An 18767-nucleotide genomic window follows, 5' to 3' on the forward strand; every position below is an offset into this window, starting at 1 on the left:
ATGGGGAGCCCTGTTGTGTTCGCCAGTACGCAGCATGTCCGATCCGTACTCCATAATGCCACCAGGACGGACACGGCGGACCAGCGTCATAATTATCGGTAGAGCCATAACAAGCCCCTCTCCAGGCACAGCGGTCCCCAGCACGCCTCTGCTCCAGCCCTGTCCCCGCCGCCATCACCACCCCACCGTCACTCCAGGCCCCTCCATACACACCTCGCCGCCGCGTGCTATACGCCGGCCACCGACACTAGGGGCAAACTACCCACGGGGCAGCGCGCCTGTTCTTCCGCATCCGGGCACCTGACACCATGAGCACAGCCTGCGCTCACCTGGCACTGGCGGTCTGCAGGAGCGCAGCTGCCATCTTTGATGAGGGCACAACCTCACAGCTCCAGTGAGCCCCGTGGCCGGGTCTGCCCTTCCATGACTACTCAGTAATATCACGCTAGTTTCTATCTACGGGAGCCGGGCGGAGTCTGCTGACTCATCCCACACAGCTGTATAGAGGCCGCTACCTCTCCTCCAGGTAAGGTCACATGTGGTAACTCCGCCCACACTCCGTTCTTCCCGCGCTAGTGACGCGTGGCCTGGCCGTGCGCTCTCGGCGGAAACGCCCCCATTCTCTCTGTAGACAACAGCTTTCCACGTGCGCTTAAAAATCACGTGAGGGTTTCTGGCCAATAGTAAAGCGCGTCGTGTAGCAGCGCGGTAACGGTCGGAGGTGTGGCTCTGGTCGGCGCTGATAAGTCAGTGCTGCTGGCGGCTGGGTTGGTTGTCGGCGGAAGGCTGGTAAGTGGTTCTGTAGCCGGAGTGCCCCCTGTGGAGGGAGGTGGCCGGTCTGGGGTCGGTAGTTATTGGGTAACTGATGTATAATGAGTGCGGTCACATCCGCTGTGTATAACGGGTTAGTGGCCGTAAAGTGTCGCTGTAAGCCACACGTCGCAACCGTCGTGCCGTGTTGTGGCGGACCGCCGGGAGCAAAAAACGTTACATGTAACGTTTTTTGCTCCTGACGGACCGCTTTTTCCGACCGCGCATGCGCGGCCGGAACTCCGCCCCCACCTCCCCGCACCTTACAATGGGGCAGCGGATGCGCCGGAGAAATGCATCTGCTGCACCCGTTGGGCAGTGCGTCAAAAGCTAGCGTCGGAATCTCTCCCCGACGCATTGCGACGGGGAGATTCCGACGCTAGTGTGAAAGTAGCCTTAGGCTACGTTCACATTAGCGTTTCCCGACGCAGCGCCGGGAAACGCAGCGGCGACGCACGCGTCATGCGCCCCTATGTTTAACATGGGGGACGCATGCGTTTTTCGCGTTGCGTTTTCCGACATGTGCGTCGTTTTTGACGCTAGCGTCGGACGCAAGAAAATGCAACAAGTTGCATTTTTCTTGCGTCCGATTTTCGTCAAAAAACGACGCACGCGTCGCAAAACGCAGCGTTTTTGCGTGCGTTTGCACGCGTTTTTGCGTGCGTCGTGCGTTGCGTCGCCGACGCAGCGGCGCGCAACGCTAATGTGAACGTAGCCTAAGCGGAATGTGTACGACACCTCGTACACTTGTAATGTCGTGGAGATGAGTGCTGCCCACGACACCGGCGTCCACAGCTCCGTCCCCGAGAGAGGTCCCCTCAGTCCTCGGCTCCTGTACATGGGACTGACCCGCACATGACTGTAGGGGACAGCGCCCCCTGGCTGAGGCGGCCAGGTACATACGCCCATATAAGGAGTGTGACCGCGGGGCCTATGGGTTGGGGCAGTACTAGCCCGGGTGTTGGGGCTGTGTAGCTGCTCCTTGGTCTTTATTAGAGGCGCTGAGCGAGAACAAGTGGCCTTGTTGCTTTTATAGTGAAACGTGCTGAAGTCTATTAATGCCTGAAGCCTCCTACTGTTGGGATGGGGGCAGCTCCTTGGATTTCACACAGGAGCGTTATAGATTGTGGCCGGCTGGCCCCTTCCTACATGTGGCCAGTAAGGAAGCTGTGTGGGGCTGCGGATCAGATCTGCCTGGGGTGGGCTGCCAACATATACTTGTAAGCCTCTTCATTGTTTAGGGACTGGGGAGGTAGCAATCTGGTAATAATGAAGGTAGCTTATCATGGGTGACTTTTGGCTGTGGTGGTCCTATAGGTACCTTCTGTGGAAAGGATATAAAGAAGCCCTCCTGTCAGTTTGTATCCTCTTAATACATTGCAATCATTACATTATATAGCACTATGTACTTACAGTTGCTATTTTTTTTTTTGCCTTTCTACCTGCTAATTCTTCTCCTTTCCTTTAGCCATATGGTCCCATAAAATACACTCTTTATTAAATATAAAAATCACCAGACAAAAAACAGGTGTACAGAGGGAGGGTAAAAGTACGCACAAATGGTAATGGCAAAAAACAGGCCTGAAAGACGATCCATAAACCACACTGCTGAACTAGCAATATGCTAGAAAGAAATTCCCCATATCACATGATACATAGATAGTAATACATTGTATATAGGGCAAGTGCCCTCATGCAGGGAATTCTGACATCTAAGCACAATGTAGCGGTCTACAGCAGACAATGGTGGTCCAGGGAACGACCAGGTCAGGTCATGACTGTAATTGGGAGGATAAAAATTGGAGTGCTCCAACCATGTGTCACTTAGATTACTGGGTGCCGCCACCCTCAAACAGCTTAGATGTAGAATGAAGCAGAGCTGAGAAACCTAACCCTGCCCCCACCGGGCTCTGTACAATGTCCATAGACAGTGAGGTGTCCATCACAGGGGGAGAAGGCTTTGCCTCTGACAGTGATTGTCCACATTGTTGCCTCTGGCAATCTTGGTGATAAGTTTTCAATTTGTAAAAAGCACACACTGACAAGTGACACATCCCTGAATTCTGTGTGTTCAGCCCCACTCTCCTGCTGTCTTCAGATTACACAGCAAAAACCAGCTGACAGATTCCCTTTAACTTGGCTGAGGTTCAGGAATGTACTAGTCAGTGACCAGAAGTCAGTAACCTTTCTCCTATTAGGTGATGTTGTTCTGCCTGCTCAGTTACTAGTGAGACTTGTAGTGTGAGGTTGTGGCCACACAGCAGCCATCCTGTCACACCAAGCTGAGTCTTCCTTGTGGCTGGTAACTTGGCACAATTGTAATGGTGCCCATCTTCAGACTGGTGACAAAAAGATGTGCCAGGGGCTCTCCATATGGGGAACAGCTGCTGTACTGCCCACAAACACTTGTGGAAAAAAAAGTGAAATCTTTTATATAGGTCTCTAGTTGTGCCCTTGTATAGGTATGCAATTTTTTGTGACAAGCAAACCTATAGAGTTGTCTATTCTGTGTGTCTGGCGCAATATAGGGCGGCACGGAGGCTCAGTGGTTAGCACTGCAGTCCTGGGCTCAAATCCCACCAAGGACAACATGTGCAAGGAGTTTCTGTTCTCCCCGTGTTTGTGTGGGTTTTCTCTGGGTACTCCGGTTTCCTCCCACAATCCAAAGACATACTGATAGGGAACTTAGATTGTGAGCCCCATCAGGGACAGTGCTAATAATGTATGTAAAGCCCTGTAAAATTAATGGGGCTATATAAATGAGTAAAAATAAATGTATACTGGATATACACTTACACTGGATATATACTTAACCCTCTGTCACATACAACTGATCTGACAGGCGCTTCTCTTTTACTTTCATTTCTCCTTCCTCACCAGATTGTGAGGAAACCCCCTCCCTCCAGGTAGTCTCCTGTCTCTTGAAGGTCTGTGAAACCTGATATCACAGTTGGATTTCAGAGCTTCAGGGGAGATGATATAGCTGCACAGATCTCTCAGGCTCATTGTATGTGAATACGTCACATTCAGTAAGGTTGGTATTTTATGTTTTTATTCATCACAATAGTTTATTTAGCTTGTTTTATGAATGTATAGCACAAAATGTGAGGATATTTCATAGAAATAAGGGAGATTTTATAAAAGAAAGTGTGCTGCTCAGGCATATACAGTAGTTCCCTAACATATTCCTTCTCTTGCTTCAGATTATCTGCTGAAATGGAGAGGAAAATGTACAATTTATCCAAACAACTTGATGTTGAGGAAGTAACAAACATGCTGTTAGATGATAGAGACCTCACACTGAATGAGGATTTAGGAGAGGAAAGTGAGATTGATTCTCATGATGAGGTGGAAGAATGTGTCCTGGATTCTGAAACAGAGCAAGATGGTGACAGTGGTGAGGATGAAGAAGTTGGATCATATTATATTGGAAAAGATAAAAATACTAAATGGAACAAGAAGCCATTCCAGAAAAAACGTAGGGAACCTTTAAACATTATTACTCACCTTCCTGCGGTAATAGGAACTGCACGTAATGCAAAAACTGCAGTTGAATGCTGGAACAGTATATTTACAGATGACATTCTGGACTCTATTGTCACATATACCAACCAATATATAGACATTATAAAGGACAAGTACATCTGCAACAGAACCATCAAGCCCACAGATGAAATAGAACTGCGTGCTTTTTTTGGATTACTGTACCTTGCAGGAGCTTATAGGGCAAATAGACAAAGTTTGGAGGAACTTTGGGGTAAAGATGGGGATGGAGTTGAAAAATTTAGCCTTGTTATGTCCATAAACAGATTCAAGATTCTAATTCGTTGCCTTCGGTTTGACGACAGAACTACCCGAACCGAACGCAAAACACATGACCGACTTGCTCCAATTCGTGATATATTTCAAAGATTTGTTGTAAACTGTAAACAAAGTTATTACCCTGGAGAGAATCTCACTATTGATGAAATGCTCCCTGGTTTTCGTGGTAGATGTGCCTTTCGTCAATATATTCCATCAAAGCCAAACAAATATGGAATAAAAATGTATGCCCTTGTTGATGCCAGTAAGACCTACACTTACAACCTGGAAGTTTATGCAGGAAAACAACCAGAAGGTCCTTACTGTGTGAGCAACAAACCCATTGATGTTGTAAAAAGACTGGCTGAACCCTTATTTGGATCGGGTCGCAATATTACAGCTGACAATTGGTTTACAAGTTGTGATCTGATTGATTATCTGAAAATTCAGAAGCTGTCATATGTGGGAACTGTAAGAAAAAACAAAAGGGAATTGCCGCCACAGTTTGTAAGTGTGAAAGAGAGACAACAGTACAGCAGTATGTTTGCATTCCATAATGGAAAGGCTTTAGTTTCCTATGTACCACATGCCAAAAAAATCGTACTTCTTCTATCAACACTTCATGATGATGCTGCCATCGATCCTGGGACTGGGGCAGAAAAAAACCCGGAGATAATTACATTTTACAATGCCACCAAAGGGGGTGTGGATACAGCAGATCAGATGTGCTCCACTTTCAACGTCAGCAGAAACATCAAACGCTGGCCAATGGTCATATTTTTTGCTATGTTGAATTTGGGTGGTATAAATTCACAAGTAATTTATCTTGAAAACAAGCTTGAACCACTCCGTAGACGATTGTATCTGAAAAAATTGGCCCATGAACTAGTACTTGGAGAGCTACGCAGGAGAAGCGTGAAAACAATCGGTATCCCCTCTCGCCTTCAAGTTCAGCTCAAAAGGTTCCGCCCAGAAGATGATGGTGAAAAGTCACCATCTGCACCACCTCACAAAAGAAGGAGATGCACCACCTGCCAAACGGAAAGCGGAACCAGAAGGCTTTCAAATTATGAATGTCTCAAATGTCATAAAGCAATTTGCCTGACACATGCAAAAATGGTGTGTAATTCTTGCTATTTGCTCTGCAAGTGTGACTTTTCTGGGGAAACCTCAGCATCTACTTCTGATTGAATATGTTTTTAATAGTACTTAAGGTACCTTAAAATTAAGTTTGTGTTCAAAAATTTTCTTTGTACATTTTTTTGAGAGAGTCGAACTGGGGACTATTTGGCGGGAGTTTTGAAAAGTTTGTATTTCATAGTTATTAGTTTTATGTTAAGTAAATGTTTTTTTTTGCAACTGATTATGTGTAGTCTCTTTTATTACATCCCTATGAAGGTCACTGATCACTTTTAGAGCACTGAAATTGCAAACATTAGATATTATAGGTATTTTTCCAGCAGGCGCCTGACAGGCACATTGTATGTGAACTCGTTAGTCCGAATATTGTATGTGACGGAGGGTTAAGAATAAGTAATTGTCTAATACTCCATAATCCTGGGAAAAGTATAATGTATTAAGTCATTTGGCTCCGTAGGTAGAATAAATGTACAAACCCAAATGCTGACTCATCCAAAATGACTATCTTTAGAGTTATTATTATTATTATTATTACAGGCAATGTTTGCTTAAAATAAGTCTTAAATTATAACTCTGACTTCAGACTTGCAATGTGTGTATTTTCCGAGGCTGGAAACCGTGGTCATGCTGGCGCAAGTAAGCAATGTACATACTTTCGGCCAGTTTCCGACTAGATGGGCATGGCCTCTCTTCAGTGCAAGTGTAAGGCTGCCGTCACACTAGCAGTATTTGGTCAGTATTTTACATCAGTATTTGTAGCCAAAACCAGGAGTGGAACAAATAGATGAAAAGTATAATATAAACATATGCACCACTTCTGCATTTATCACCCACTCCTGGTTTTGGCTGAGGAATACGTTTTTTTTGTTTTGTTTTCTTTTCGCGATAAAACTGGAAAAAAAAAAACGCATACATTAAGCATCCTATTATTAGAATGCAATCAGCAATTTTTGTGCACATGCATTTTTTTTTTTTCCGCGGCGGAATCGCATTTTTAAAAAATGTTCATTCTTTGTGCGGAATTGCAGTGATTCCGCACACATAGGAATGCATTCATCTGCTTTCCGTGTGTGGCTATGCCCACCATGTGGGCAGTAGCCGATCATGTGCGGATGGTACCCAGGGTGGAAGAGAGGAGACTCTACTCCAGGCCCTGGCAACCATATAATTGTTAAAAAAAATAAAATTAAAAATCTGAATATTCTCACCTTCCGTCAGCAGTCTCGCTCCTCGCAATGCTCCCGTTCCCAGTAATGCATTGCGGCAATGGCCTGTGATGACTTAGCGGTCTTGCGTGATGCTACGTCATCTCGGGTCATTGCCGTGAGGCATTGCTGGGAACAGGAGCATCACGAGGAGCGGGAACGCGAGAATATCGCTATTAAATTCTTTTTAACATTCTATCTTTTTACTATTGATGCTGCATAGGCAGCATCAATAGTAAAAAGTTGGTCACACTTGTCAAACACTGTGTGACCAACCTGTCAATCAGTTTTCCAAGCGATGCTACAGATCACTTGGAAGACGCTAGCATTCTGCAAGCTAAAAACGCTTGCAAAACGCTAGTGTTTAGTGGGAAAACACATGTCCATTCTGCATGCGTTTTACCTGTGGCACAGTTGCGGAACTGCCGCAGAAATTTGCGCGGCAGTTCCGGACGTGTGCACTTAGCCTTAAGGTTGAATTAAAATTGCTAAATTAATCCATGGAGACCATCAAGTAAAGGGGCAGCCAGACGCCAGTTCAGCTCCACTGTAATACAGTCAAAGGGAATCTGTCAGTACGATCCACCCTCCTAAGCTGACTAAATGGGCATTTGGGTCATGGGAAGCTGCTTAAAATATCTGCAAAAAAAATCTTATTCCAGAGAAATCCATTTTATTTTTCTTGTATGTAAATGAGACTATCATTGTGAAAAATTACCTGCAATTATCATGGGTATCTTTACATCATATGGTCTTTAATGTTAAATTAGCAAAAGTTCATACATGAAGGCCCCCTCCTCCAATTCCAGCTGCACTGTATTTTATTGGCTTTCTTTCATCAGTCTTGGCATTTATTGCCTTTACTGCCTGTGTGCTCCTCCTTTTAGTCTTCATTCATGTGTGCTTTATTAGCCTTCAGCTTTGTTTGGCTCCTTTCATGTGTTGGACTTTCAGCGCCCGCATTATACACAAGTAGCGTTAACTATAACAGTAAATAATGCAGCTGTATATGTTCTCAGAATGGCAGGAGCTTTATGATTTCTGCAATCCCCTCTAAGCTTAGTCATACTAGACCTTGTACTGCCTCGGGGCCCACAATAGATCTGATGCAATCTCCTAACAAGACTTGTTTTTGTCTTCCAGGATCTTCAGCCATGGCTTCAGCTCAGTCTGTGCTCACATTTGCAGTTTGTATATTATTAATATCTGAAGTCATACTGGCAAAAAATACTTATTATGACATCTTGGGGGTTCCAAAAAATGCCTCAGAGCGACAGATCAAAAAGGCCTTCCACAAACTTGCCATGAAGTATCATCCTGATAAAAATAAAAGTCCTGATGCTGAAGCAAAGTTTAGAGAAATAGCTGAAGGTAAGCACCTGCAATATCCAGGCAATGTACTTCTTATTTTTTATATATACCCATTTTTAGATATTCTTGACTGTTCTTTGGCAGTGTATAATATTTTTACTGGAAACTCCACCTTTTTATAGTGTTGAAAGTGAGAGGTTGTAGTTGACAACACTGACATTCTTGAAGCATGCCATGTGGGGATTTGAGGGAAATGGTCCCTTATTATATTCTTTGTCCCATTTTTAAAAGTTTCATTTTGTAGAAATGTCAACCTGGCCAGACTAGCTGAATGTAAAATGGAATGCAGAATGTAGTGTTGTCTTTACTTAAGACCCCCCAACCACACTAGGTAAGTGCTGTGTATTAACCCCCTACTGCCATCGGATGGAATAGTACATCCGGTGGCAGCATCCCCTGCTTTGATGTGGGCTCAGGCGGTGAACATACATCAAAGCCCGGGACATGTCAGCTGTTTTGAACAGCTGACTTGTGTCTGCAATAGGCGCGAGTGGAATCGCGATCCACCTGTGCCTATTAACTAGTTAAATTCCACTGTCAAACTCTTGACAGCATCATTTAACAAGCGCTTCAGCCATGAGCGCATCGGTGACCCCCGTCACATGATCGGGGGTCATTGGTGCGTCGGCATGACAACCAGGGGTCTCCTTGAGACCTCTATGGTTGATGCTGGATTGCCATGAGCGCCACCCAGTGGACGGCGCTCATAGCAAATCTGTAATTCTGCTAACATAGGCGATTGCGTTATGGCAGCTTCTAGTCTCCCATGGAGACTATTGAAGCATGCCACAAGTGGCAAAAATTGAAAATATGAAAAAAAAAAAGTTCAATCTAAACCCCCCCCTTGCCCCATTCAAAATAAAACAATGAAAAGTCAAACCTACACATATTTGGTATCGCCACATTCAGAATCACCCGGTCTATTAAAAAAAAATAGATTAACCTGATCGCTAAGCGGCGTAGTGATTTAAAAAAAAAAAAAAAAAAATATAGATTAACCTGATCGCTAAGCGGCGTAGTGATTTAAAAAAAAAAAAAAAAATATAGATTAACCTGATCGCTAAGCGGCGTAGTGATTTAAAAAAAAAATAAAAAAAAAAATATAGATTAACCTGATCGCTAAGCGGCGTAGTGATTTAAAAAAAAAAAAAAAAAAATCAACACCAGAATTACATTGTGTTGAAAACTAATGCTGCATTCTGACAAGGTGGCTCTTTTAGTTCTGGTCCCTGCCAACGCTGCAATAATCGTGTTTTATCATGTGCCCCTCATACCTTGAATTAGGCCTGGGAGCATGTCTTTCTCCCCTATCCACACACACGCACCACAGCCATCACTCGGTGCCTCTGCGTGCCGGGCGCCGCCTCCTCTTCCTTCATTAGCGTCCCCATTCCTGCGCTGTAAGTTCGAAGGGCAGCGCAACTGTGCATGCCCCAAAAAAAGAAAAAACTTACAGCGCAGGCGCCGGGGATGCTAATGAAGGAAGAGGAGGTGTCGCGCAGGGGCCCTGAGTGACGGCTGTGATGCGTCTGTTAAGGGGAAAAGACTTGCCGCATGACAATTTCAAGGCATGAGGGGCACATTATAAAAGCGATTATTGCAGTGTTGGCAGGGACCAGAACTAAAAGCCACCTTGTCAGAATGCAGCATTAGTGCTGCACAAGGTGGCTTTTAGTTACAAACGCCTGGGGGGGGTGACAGGTTCTCTTTAAGTTCACAGTGTATATCCTACATAGTTTATAACTGCAGGTCTGTACTCATAGCAAGGCAGGCAACCTGCTGATTTCATTGGGACCATCCTCGCATCTCACATGGGTATGGAATCTCCCTACTTTTCCATTACTGATTCTGCCTACTTTCTCCATAGAGAACACATGATGCCTGTTCATGTATATGGGGGAGTTTGGTGAGATGGCTGCCAAAGGGGCATAATGGGAAAGTTCTTGTGCTTGCTACTGGATGCTTGGTATAACCACAAATAATATGTGGCATGTTTAGCAAGCTAAATGCTCTAAATCCCTTCCTGATATGACTGGCACCATATTTTAGTGCCTTGTACAGCAAGACTCACAATCACACTAAATAGGTCAAGGGTTTGGTGCCAAAACTAAATGCACCAACATTTGGGAGCAGTTTTCTGGCACATTGCAAGCCAACTAATAAGATGGTGTAAAGTTAAACATGCACCAGGTTTATCAACTGCATGAATCACTATGGTAAACTTGGGACATTTCAAGATTGTCTAGTCTAAACTGGCACATTAGTTGGCTGAGCGAGCACTCTGTGGGCTCCAAGAATGCCGTCTGCTTGTGATTTGCCTCCAGGAGGACCACATGATCAACAGTCCAAAACTGGATATGTGCAATAGACATATCTCCTGACTATTAGTCAGCTGGCACCCCCAAACACAAGCGTCGGCCAACATGAGTCTAATGTGTATGCGGGTCTCAAGTTTGCACTGTTTAACAAAAAGGCTCTATTGACTTATCTGTGTTTTAGTTTACTACAAATAATGGCCCTCTGCTGAGGTGAGGAGCCGCTATAAAACCAAAGAGTAGCTTATTGATATCCTAGAATGCATTGGTATAGTATGCTGACATTTTCACGGAAGTAAGCGTGCATATATTGTACTGCTTGTAAATACTGTTAATATTTTTATTTTTTCTTACAGCGTATGAGATTCTGTCTGATGAAAATAAGCGCAAGGAATATGACCGATTTGGCCATGATTCTTTCACCTCTGGAGGAAGAGGGGGCAATGAAAAGAACTTCCACCAACACTTTAATTTTGATGATCTGTTCAGAGACTTTGAATTTTTCGGGGAGAGCCAAAACAGTAGATCAAAGAGACAATTTGACAATGCCCATTTTAGAAATCAGCAAGATCCTTCACATAGGCACAGGCGCCATTTTGATGACTTTGGTTTTGGGGGCAGTTTATTTAATGACATGTTTGAAGATATGGAAAAGATGTTTGCATTTAATAGTTTTGGTAACTCGCAGCGGCAGAATGTCAGAACAGACGGCAGATTCCAGGGATCGAGCAAGCACTGCAGAACTGTCACTCAGCGACGAGGAAACATGGTGACAACATACACAGATTGTTCAGGGCAGTGACAGCCCAACGTGTGAGAAGCCTATGAACTCTACCCAATAAAGCTTTACCGTAGAATCAAAGTGCTACACTGAGCAGCTAAACAGAGTATACAGCAACTAGCAGGAAAACTGCCGTCGCATGCATTGTGACCTGTGTGATCTAACAAGATAGGGTGCTGCTGACTTCCACTGTCATGCCATTAATTTATTTTAGGTTATTAAACTTCTAACCAGGTATATAACCCAATAGGCTGCCATTAGAAAGGTAACAACACACTATGCATGGCATGCTCGACTAGTTTTCCTGGCTATAATATATACTGAATAATCTGGGCTATGACACTTTAGGTTTGGCTTTCAAGCTTGTTTCTGATGAGAAATCTAAAGTGTTTCCCTTTTCATCCTAATCCTTTCACTTTTCCTCGCTTGCTTCTCTTACAAAGTATTGTAAACGGCATAATTTGCATTACTTCTGACTTGATGCCAATCAGTACAGTAATTTGATAACTTGCTGGGGAAATAAGTCTATTGTTTATATACCTATAAAGGAGTCGCCCAGTTCACTTCAATACCAGGTGGTGAGTGGGGCTTGTGACTTCACATGTACAGCTATTAGCTGGTAATGTGCACCTTACCAATTAGAATGGGACAGGAGCATGTGAGCTTGCAGATATCTGTAGACATGTGATCAGGGCCATATTATGTCTTGACAGGGAACCTGTCACTTGATTTATGCTGCCCAAACTGCAGGCAACATGAATCTGCCTGGCTGCACTATTCTCTAAAACACCAGTGTTACAGAGAAAACTGTTTAAGGGTATGTGCACATGTATTTTTTGGCTCTGCGGCTTTTTCCGCAGCGGATTTGATAAATCCGCAGGTAAAAGACACTGCTTTTTACCTGCGGAATTACTGCAGATTTTATGCGGATTTTGTGGATTCCACCTGCGGATTCCTATTGATCAGGTGTAAACTGCTGTGAAATCCGCACAAAGAATTGACATGCTGCGGAATGTTACCCGCTGCGTTTCCGTGCATTTTTTTTTTTTCCGCAGCATGGGCACTGCAGATTGCATTTTCCATAGGTTTACATTGTACTGTAAACGCATTGGAAACTGCTGCGGACCTGCAACCACGTGTGCACATAGCCTTAACGTCTACACGGGTGAGACTAAGGAGTCTGATGCATTGTCCCCCTGCTTAAGTTTCTCCTCATGTAGACACACTTGGCATCCTTGCTTTAAACTGGTTTCTCTGAAACGCTGACTTCAGGAAAGCATACCTAGCTGCCTTTGCACAACATGAATCCAAGTGATGGATTGTTTTCCTTTAATAATAGAAAATCCATACTTCAATCTGCTATAACTTTTTACTTTTGTTAGCGATGATTTATTTGTGTGCCGATGTGACCATCTGAGGCTGGGATCAGAAGACTGTATTTTACAGTCCATATACAACGCTGAATATACTGACTGACCTTGGGTCTCCTGACCTGAACTTGAAGCCTCGTGGGCATATAGTGTAGTAAGCTTGGGTCTGGAGATACCTGGTCAGTCCGTGCATTGAGCTTCGTATATCGATTGTGAAATACTGCTGTTTGAACCTTGCCTGTAACTGTTGGCTCTGTCTTCCTGAGGCTAGCTCATGTTCTGCTTTTTAGAGCGCCTCTTTCTCCTTCATCTTCTGATCATAGGAGGTAACCTAGCTTCCATGATGATACAAGCAATACATCTTTGGCTTGGCCAGATGTTGAACACTTAAGATGTGCAATATTTTTACACTTTTAATTGTGTGTAGTTTAATTTGCGTGAAAGTTTAGATGTTCTATTTTTTGTGTTTTTATTACTGCACCTTCCTTGGCATACTCCATATGACTATTAATCCTATGGATAATGCCACTTGTCTTTACTCATGTAACATGAGTGAAAATAAATGATCATTACTTAAACTGCATTCTCGTGGTTTGATTTGTTCTTTGGATAAAACATTCAGGTGTAGTTTCTGTGATTGTTTTTACATCAGATTTTGGACTCTCTTAATTTGATTTACTTCTCATAAACAAAGACTTGAATGCATGAGTCTCATCTGATTTTATTTATTTTTTGGAAAATTATGCATGTTCTGTGTTTCTCCTCTCCACATGCAGATTTGGTCAGTAAAGGAGAAAAAAAAATTGTTCATCTGAATTGCCCCATTGAATGAATAACACTGGTCTGAGGGTAGAGAGAGACTATATATACCTTAAGTGGTGTGTTTTTTTTTTTTGTTTTTTTTTTGTTTTTTTTTCTATTGAAGGTTTTGTAAAGTTTTGACAGTCTGAATTTTGGACTTATAAGATAGCATACATCTAACCTGAGAAGAGTTAAAACGTGAGATAAGAGCTGGCAGAGGCACAACTTTGTTAAGAACGGTACAGGCTTTAATTTGATATGTCACAAGTTTACTTTATTGAGCAGTCAACTTAAAAATTTTGATTCACAATTTTGAAAACTTAACTCTTCAAAAAAGACAGATGTTACTTGACTTATTGGTTACATTTGTACAAGGATTCAAGTTGGGGCATATTTTTAAGTGTGTAATTTTTCTAACAGTCTTGCCCTAATCACGTTTAATGCTAAAGTAAAAGATGCAATTTTACCCTTCGCCACGACAGCACCCTACTGGAGAGAGAGATCCGCCCCACAGGAACAGGAAACCTACAGAAAGATAAAAGGGGGCGGTCTGCCTTTCCTCCTCAGTTTAGGTTTCCTGTTCCTGCAGGAACGACAGGACTTTAGAACTATGGAAAGATGCCTGGGCTAAGCACGCCGCCTGTGCAGTGTCCTCGGAACAGCAGGGGCTGCAGCTTGGAAGCAGCATTGGGGGGAGTTCCATTAGACGGCTCCCTCCTCTGAGGAAGCATGCAGACGTCCGGGGAAGGACACCTGGCATAATCTGCATTACATGGCGGCGCTGAAGAAGCTCTGGCTGACAGGAGTCGGGTGAGTGAGGGCAGCGTTCCAATTGCGGTCCGGTGCTAAAATCCCAGACCGCACATGCGCCGACCTCTATACTTCCATTTGCCCCGGAAGTAGACACTGAACTTCTGGGGCGTCCAGGCCGAGATCCGTGGTGGGGGGAGGCGCAGTGCCGCACGAAAAAAAAAAGGGCAGCAAAAAAGGCGCACTATATATATCTGTAAGCCACCGTAATTTGGCGATGCAAGATGTCATCCCCAGGTGCCATGGACCCTACAGCAGGAGACACAGTATCCCCTGCCAAGGATCGCTCCAGCAGTGGATCCTCAGATACTGGTCGTAAAAGCGACATGGTGGACAGATCCAGGACAGGTCCTCGGCCTTCTGATCTGGTACTAATAGCTTCACTGGGTTGAGTTTTTAAAGGGACACTCACCTGAATTTGGAGGGAACAATCTTCAGCCATGGAGGTGGGGTTTTTGGGTTTTTGATTCACCCTTTCCTTACCTGCTGGCTGCATGCTGGCTTGAAGTTCATTCTCTGTTCTTCGTAGTACATGCCTGCACAAGGCAATCTTGCCTTGCGCAGGCGTGTACTATGGAGGACAGAGAATGAACTATCCAATATTGCAGCCAGCGGGTAAGGAAAGGGTGAATCAAAAAACCCCAAACCCCACCTCCATGGCTGAAGATTGTTCCCTCCAAATTCAGGTGACAGTGTCCCTTTAACTCTGCCTATTAAGCTGACGCCATCTCCCTTCTTTCTCACGCTGTGTCTTATTCTGGTCCGATTAAAAAAAACAAGACTAAACATAAGGAATGCGCCTTATGTAGCCAGCCCCTGCCAGATTCATACCCTAAAAAACTTTGCAAGGACTGTATAATGGAAACCACACAGGGAGCGGCAGTGTCCATTACGGACTTACGCGCCATGATTAGAGAGGAGTTAAAAGCTATGTCCCAGGATAAGCCACAGAAAAGTAAATCTAAAATACCAACACCTTTGTCAGATTCCAATAGTGGCCAAGCCGTACTCTCAGAAGCCTCCCTATCGTCATCAAAAATCGAGGGCCGTTCATGTTTTCTTGGTGTGGACAATTTAGTAAAATCAATAAGAGACACTATGGGGTGTGAGGAGACAAAGGGCGCACAAACCACGCAAGACATAATGTTTGCTGGTTTAGCAGAGAGAAAAAGATGTTTTCCAGTCATCCCGGCAGTGTAAGCATTAATAAAAAGAGAGTGGGAGAAGCAGGATCAGAGAAGCTTTCTACCCTCTTCATCAAAACGGAAATACCGGTTTAGTGACTATGAGCTACTTACGTGGACCAAAATCCCTAAGGTTGACGCTGCCGTTGCCTCTACTTTTAAGCAGTCAACATTACCTGTTGAAGATGCGGGATTGCTTTCTGACCCTTTGGATCGCAAAGCTGAGTCGTCCCTTAAAAGGTCCTGGGAGGCAACTACAGGCATATTCAAACCGGTAGTAGCTAGCGGTTGCACCACCAGGTCAATGCTCATCAGGATTGACCAGTTAAACCAACAAATTGAAAATAAAATCTCAAGGGAAAAATTACGGGCTGCTATCCCCTTAATACGAGGCGCAGCAGCATTTATGGCGGACGCATCTGCAGGTCTTGTAAACAACGCAAGATGGGCGTTATGGATGAAAAGTTGGAAAGGGGACGTGCAGTCATAATCTAAAATATGCGCAATCCCATGTGAGGGCGAGTTCCTCTTTGGTAAAACCTTAGATGAAATGCTCAAAAAGGCAAAAGACAGGAAAAAAGCTTTTCCTGACTCCTGCATTCCCTTTTATAGGAGAGCCTATAAGAGAAGGCCGTTCGGCAAGAGAAGTCAGACGGGCAGGTTGACAACATGGGCCACTAAAGACAGAGAGGTACCATGTTCAGAAGACGACCCCCCCCCCCCCCAAAGAAAACAAGTATTGATGATATAACCATTCCAGTAGGGGCAGATTAAAATTTTTCAATTTCAATTTCGATACCGAGTTCCGATATTTACCGCATATCGGATACCGGAATCGGAAGTTCCCAGAATTCAAACTGCACGAATTCAGCCAATGAGGAATGATTGCAAGTGTGGGCACATCCTGTTCAGCATGGTGGGCATGTAACTACTGGCAAGGCTGTGATTGGCTGCTGAAATGATGTCATGATGCACTATAAAAAACGCTGCCGCCATTTTGCGCTCACTCTGCCGTGAATTCAGTTAGGGACATGACGCTGTGTTTTAACTGAGGGCCAGTTGAGATAGCGAATTGCTTCATTGCGCTTTTCCCAGGCTAATTTAGCAACCGCTGTGTGTTCACCTTGCTTTTGCCTTGCAGCGCTGTTTTAACAGCGTTCTGCAAGGTCTGTGTGTGTGTGTGCAGCTCACTCTGTAGTCTGTGCAGCCATAGCTGGTTGTATTCAGCTCAGGGGGGTTCACACTGCCTCATACTGTTCTATCCATTGTCCTTTTTTGCTAATAGTGCAGCCTGCTGCACATTTTTTCAAAAATTTCCTATTAGTGGCTTTCCACCCGTATCCAGCTAAATTGTGGAAAAACACTACATAGGATAACATAGAGGAGGTTTTTTGGGCCTTGCAGCGCCGTTTATGGCTGTCTGCACTGTCTCCGTGTGAGTGCAGCTCGCCCTGTAGTCTGTGTGCAGCCACAGCCAGTTGTATTCAGCTCAGGGTGCGTCACTGCCTCATACCGTAAAATACATTGTCCTTTTTTGCTAATAGTGCAGCCTGCATGTCTCCATGGTCTCCGTGTGAGTGAACCTCGCTCTGTAGTCAGATCTGCCCCCCCCCCCAAAAAAAAAGTAAAGTTCACCAAACACACCACTTTACAGTTGTGTAGGCCACATTAGCTCATAATAAAGTCTAGTCCACACTTTAGAAAATTAGTGTTTCTTATACCTGTTAGGAGGAGCTGTTCAGGAATAAGCACACTAAGCCTTTAGTACTTTTCTGTTTATCTTTATCTGTCAACCAAGATGAAGAGGGCAGGGAGTAAGGCACGTGGGCGTGGAGCAGGGAGAGGACGTTGTGATTCTGTGCCTGCTGCGGGCACCTGTGACTCATCATCACCCCAGTTTCAGCAGGGAACAGTCCTTCATGCGCAGCTTTGTAGGAGAGCGCTGTACACCGCTGCTGCGTGAAGATCAAATTGAAGCCGTTGTCGGATGGATGGCAGCTAACGCATCGACTTCAATTAGTGCCACATCCTCTCAGGCACAGAGCATTGGAGAGCAGCCATCTGTCTCTTAACCACCTGCCAAATTGGCCAGGCAGTCAGAGAGCCCAGGACAGGAGCCGTCTCTACTTCTGTTCTCTGAATCTATTGGCTTGGAAACGGGGCCAGCCAAGCAGCATTGGAGAAATGGAAGAAGAGGCAGTGTGCAGTGATGCCCAACAGCTTTGTCTCTCTGACTCTGAAGAGGCGGGTGGGCCAGTGCCTCTGGTCACCACAGCGCAGTACGCATCTGATGATGAGACTCAGGTGCCGCTTTCTGGTGCGTACTGTGCTGCCGAGACTACCCAGGAGGAGCAGTTGGTGGCAGAGGGTAGTGTAGATGATGAGGTCCTTGACCCATCGTGGCGTGAGGTACAGGAAGGTGGTGGGAGCAGCTCTGAGGAAGAGATTCCCCGAACGGGCCGGAGAGGGAGGGGGAAGACTGCGGAGCCTGTAGCCTCCACTTTGGCACCCGTTAGGAGCTTGTCTCTTCCAAAAGCCAAAAAGGGCGCTCCCAAGACTTGCAGTGCCTTGTCCTTTTTTGACACAGTTGCAGATGACATTTGCTTTGTCAAATGCAAGCTGTGTAATCAGAAAGTCAAAAGAGGGAAAAGTGTCAGCAACCTCAATACCACAAATATGTGGAAACGTGCGGAACAGGCACACGGTGGAGTTACAAAAACACACTGAAGACCTAGCCCAACCAACAGCGGCAGCTACCACCTCTTCAGCTCGTGTTGCCTCTTCATCCAGCTCACACACAGCTGGTTCGGCTTCCTCCCAGGATCGCCATGGAAGAACCTCTGGCACTGTTGTCCAGAGACCCACTGTAATTCCACTCACAGCACCACGTTCCCAGTCATCCTCACACTCCCAGCCCAGTCTACAGCCATCGGTAGTACAGGCATTGGAGAAAAGACGGCCATTCTCGGCAAACCACCCCCGAGCACAGGCTCTGAATGCAGACATTGCCAAACTTCTGTCACATCTCTCATTCAGGCTGGTGGAGACTGACAGCTTCCGTGACTTAATGGCATTGGCAGTCCCACAGTACAATGTGCCCAGCCGCTTTTATTTCAGCAGGCAAGCTGTCCCTGCCCTGCACAAGCATGTGGAGGGACACATAAAACACGCGCTACTGA

At 45.0% G+C, this 18767-nt stretch overlaps 1 protein-coding gene across 2 annotated transcripts; it reads left to right on the top strand.

The window, feature by feature from the left end:
* Positions 1-560: 560 nt before the first annotated feature.
* Positions 561-13376, top strand: DNAJB9 (DnaJ heat shock protein family (Hsp40) member B9). Of its 2 annotated transcripts, XM_069764788.1 has the most exons (4): positions 706-789; positions 3691-3844; positions 8100-8327; positions 10999-13376. In XM_069764788.1, exons 3-4 carry the CDS (start codon positions 8111-8113, stop codon positions 11442-11444), a joined length of 663 nt encoding a protein of 220 aa, XP_069620889.1. In that variant the 5' UTR covers positions 706-789; positions 3691-3844; positions 8100-8110; the 3' UTR covers positions 11445-13376. The 2 variants fall into 2 exon arrangements, with proteins under 2 accessions (XP_069620888.1, XP_069620889.1); XM_069764787.1 differs by lacking the exon at positions 3691-3844 and having other exon boundaries at positions 561-789.
* The last annotated feature ends 5391 nt before the right edge of the window (positions 13377-18767 follow it).

The sequence above is a fragment of the Ranitomeya imitator genome, chromosome 4 (genome assembly GCF_032444005.1).
Source record: "Ranitomeya imitator isolate aRanImi1 chromosome 4, aRanImi1.pri, whole genome shotgun sequence".
NCBI lineage: Eukaryota > Metazoa > Chordata > Amphibia > Anura > Dendrobatidae > Ranitomeya > Ranitomeya imitator.

Excerpts from the sequence above, each read along its gene's own strand:
- DNAJB9 (XM_069764787.1), top strand. The coding sequence starts at position 8,111 with ATGGCTTCAGCTCAGTCTGTGCTCACATTTGCAGTTTGTATATTATTA. Across the intron at positions 8,328-10,998 it reads GTTTAGAGAAATAGCTGAAG|CGTATGAGATTCTGTCTGAT; the intron begins GTAAGCACCTGC and ends TTTTTCTTACAG.